Source organism: Priapulus caudatus, unplaced genomic scaffold, assembly GCF_000485595.1.
Source record: "Priapulus caudatus unplaced genomic scaffold, Priapulus_caudatus-5.0.1 Scaffold925, whole genome shotgun sequence".
Classification (NCBI taxonomy): Eukaryota; Metazoa; Priapulida; class Priapulimorpha; order Priapulimorphida; family Priapulidae; genus Priapulus; species Priapulus caudatus.
In genome coordinates, this window is record NW_014577986.1 from 87,054 (window position 1) to 89,561 (window position 2,508).

The 2,508-nt window shown below is 55.9% G+C and overlaps 1 protein-coding gene across 1 annotated transcript in view; it reads left to right on the forward strand.

Annotated features, from left to right (window-relative positions):
- The window catches only part of LOC106814432 (neurofibromin-like), a 69,580-nt gene that overhangs the window by 58,799 nt on the left and 8,273 nt on the right, over positions 1–2,508 (forward strand). The window contains 2 exon segments of the mRNA XM_014818749.1: positions 790–1,044; positions 1,315–1,477. Of these exon segments, the coding sequence (XP_014674235.1) occupies positions 790–1,044; positions 1,315–1,477 (418 nt within the window).

The following is a 2,508-nucleotide window of genomic DNA, read 5'->3' on the forward strand; positions in this document are numbered from 1 at the left end:
CCGAGATGAGGCCATGCGGAGAAGGTGATGGAGGAGGTCACGGCGGGGGAGTAGGAGGAGGTCACGACGGGGGAGTGAGGGAGAGGTCATGACGGTTTGGGTAGCCGGGGGAGGTGAGGAGAAGTCAGGGGTGGCGGTGAAGGAGGAGGTCAGCCGCGGGGGAGGTGAGGGAGGAGGTCACGAGAAGCGGGGTGAGGTGAGGAGGAGGTACGCGAGGGGGAGGTGAGTGGGAGGAGTCACGCGGGCGGTGGGTGCGGGGGGAGTCAATCGGGGGGAGGTGAGGGAGGAGGTCATCGGGTGGGTGCAGGGAGAGGTGAGAAGGAGGTACGCGAACCAAGGGGATGAGGAGGAGGTCACGGGGGTGGAGGTGCGGGTTGAGGTCACGCGGGGAGGTGAGGGAGGAGGTCACGCGGGGGGAGGTGAGGGAGGAGTACGCGGTGGGTGCGGGGGAATTGAGGGCGGAGGTCAAATGCAGGGGGGAGGTGAGGGAGGAGGTCACGCGGGGGGGTGAGGGAGGAGGTCACTGCGGATGCGGGGGGGAGGTGAGGAGAGGTCACGCGGTGGGGAGGTGAGGAGGAGGTCACGGCGCACATCGGGGGGAGTGAGGGAGGAGGTCACGGCGGGGGGAGGGGGCGGGGGGGAGGCACACACTCGACATGGCAATTCTGGGGAGCGTCTTTGTGATTCTAAGAGTTGTCGTGATGCTGGCGGTGTGTCATCATTGAGATACTAGATGTATTATAGCATAGATATATGGTGTATATATATATACATATGATATATGGATAGATATACATGGTGTTTTACACTTACGTGTTCGTTGTCGCAGGCGCTCGAGGCAGTCATGATGAGCTCTCGCGAGCCGCTAGAGTGGCACTTCAAGCAGCTCGACCACTCGATCGGCCTCAGCTTCAAGGCCAACTTCAACTTCGCTCTCGTCGGACACCTCCTGAAGGGCTTCCGGCATCCCGCGCCGAACACTGTGAGCCGTACGATCCGCGTGCTCAACATGATCCTCAGCACCGTCGCGAAACCCTACAGCAGGTACGACGCAGAGCGGGAGGTGAGGGGGAGGGAGGAGGAGGGGAGGGAGGAGGAGGGAGGAGGGGGAGAGGGGGAGGGAGGAGGTCGTGTGTGGAAATGCGTGTGTGTGTGATCATTCATTGTGCGTGTGTGTGTGTGAGCATTAATTGTGTGTGTGCATTAATTGTGTGCGCGATATATCTACCTCCCCACCATGCTAATCGCTGATATTTCACTCGTTCTCTCCCCCGCCGCCATCGCCGCTGCCGCCGCTGCGCGTTCGTCAAGCAGAGACAAGTTTGAGGTGACTCCTGAGTCGGTTCCCTACCTCGCCGCTCTCGTGTCCGTGTCGGAGGAGGTGCAGAGCCGCTGCCACCTCAAGCACCGGCTGAAGAACACGATGACGGAGTCGGCTTCCACGGACAGCATCGGTGCCGAGCTCATGACACACCAGGTACGTGGGTGGGGGTGGGGGCGGGGGCGGGGGCGGGGTGGGGGAGGGGGATCATGCCTTGAGGTACATGTGTGCGAGCATTCATTGTGCGTGTGTACAAGGGGTCACGGGAAATACCATATCGCACGTAGTACCACTAAGTACGTATGATGCTTCTACTGACCCCCCTCCCATCCACCCATCCACCCAGGACATACGTACCTCCACCACATGCAGATTTTACTGGCGCATCACTTGTTTATAAAGGCGAACTAATGTAAACTAACATGAACTGACATGAACTAACATGAACTAATGCGAACTAACATGAACTAACATGAACTAATGCGAACTAACATGAACTAACATGAACTAACATGAACTAATGCGAACTAACATGAACTAATGTGAACTAACGTGAACTAACGTGAACTAATGTGAACTAACATGAACTATTGTGAACTAACATGAACTAACATGAACTAATGTAAACTAATGCGAACTAACATGAACTATTGTGAACTAACATGAACTAATGTGAACTAATGTGAACTAACATGAACTATTGTGAACTAACGTGAACTAATGTGAACTAACATGAACTAACGTGAACTAATTGCGAACTAACATGAACTAACATGAACTAACGTGAACTAATGTGAACTGATGTGAACTAACATGAACTAACGTGAACTAACGTGAACTAACATTTTATGCGAGAATGTGTTTCTTCGTCCGTGTGTGTGTGTGTGCGTGTGTGTGTGTGTGTGTGTGTGTGTGTGTGTGTGTGCGTGCGTGCGTGCGTGCGTGCGTGTGTGTGTATCGCGTGTGTTCCGCCCCCCGCAGGTCTGCACGACCGCGAGCACGTGTCGTCACACCGCGCCGAGTCACACACCCGTACGCAACAGCAGCTCAGCTCCCGCAGAGACGGGCGGGGCGGCACCGCCGGCACGGCGACAGAAGTCGTGGGACCTGCTCGACCAGAACAACCTAGCTATCGCACACCTGCAGGTAGACAGAGAGAGAGAGAGAGAGAGAGAGAGAGAGAGAGA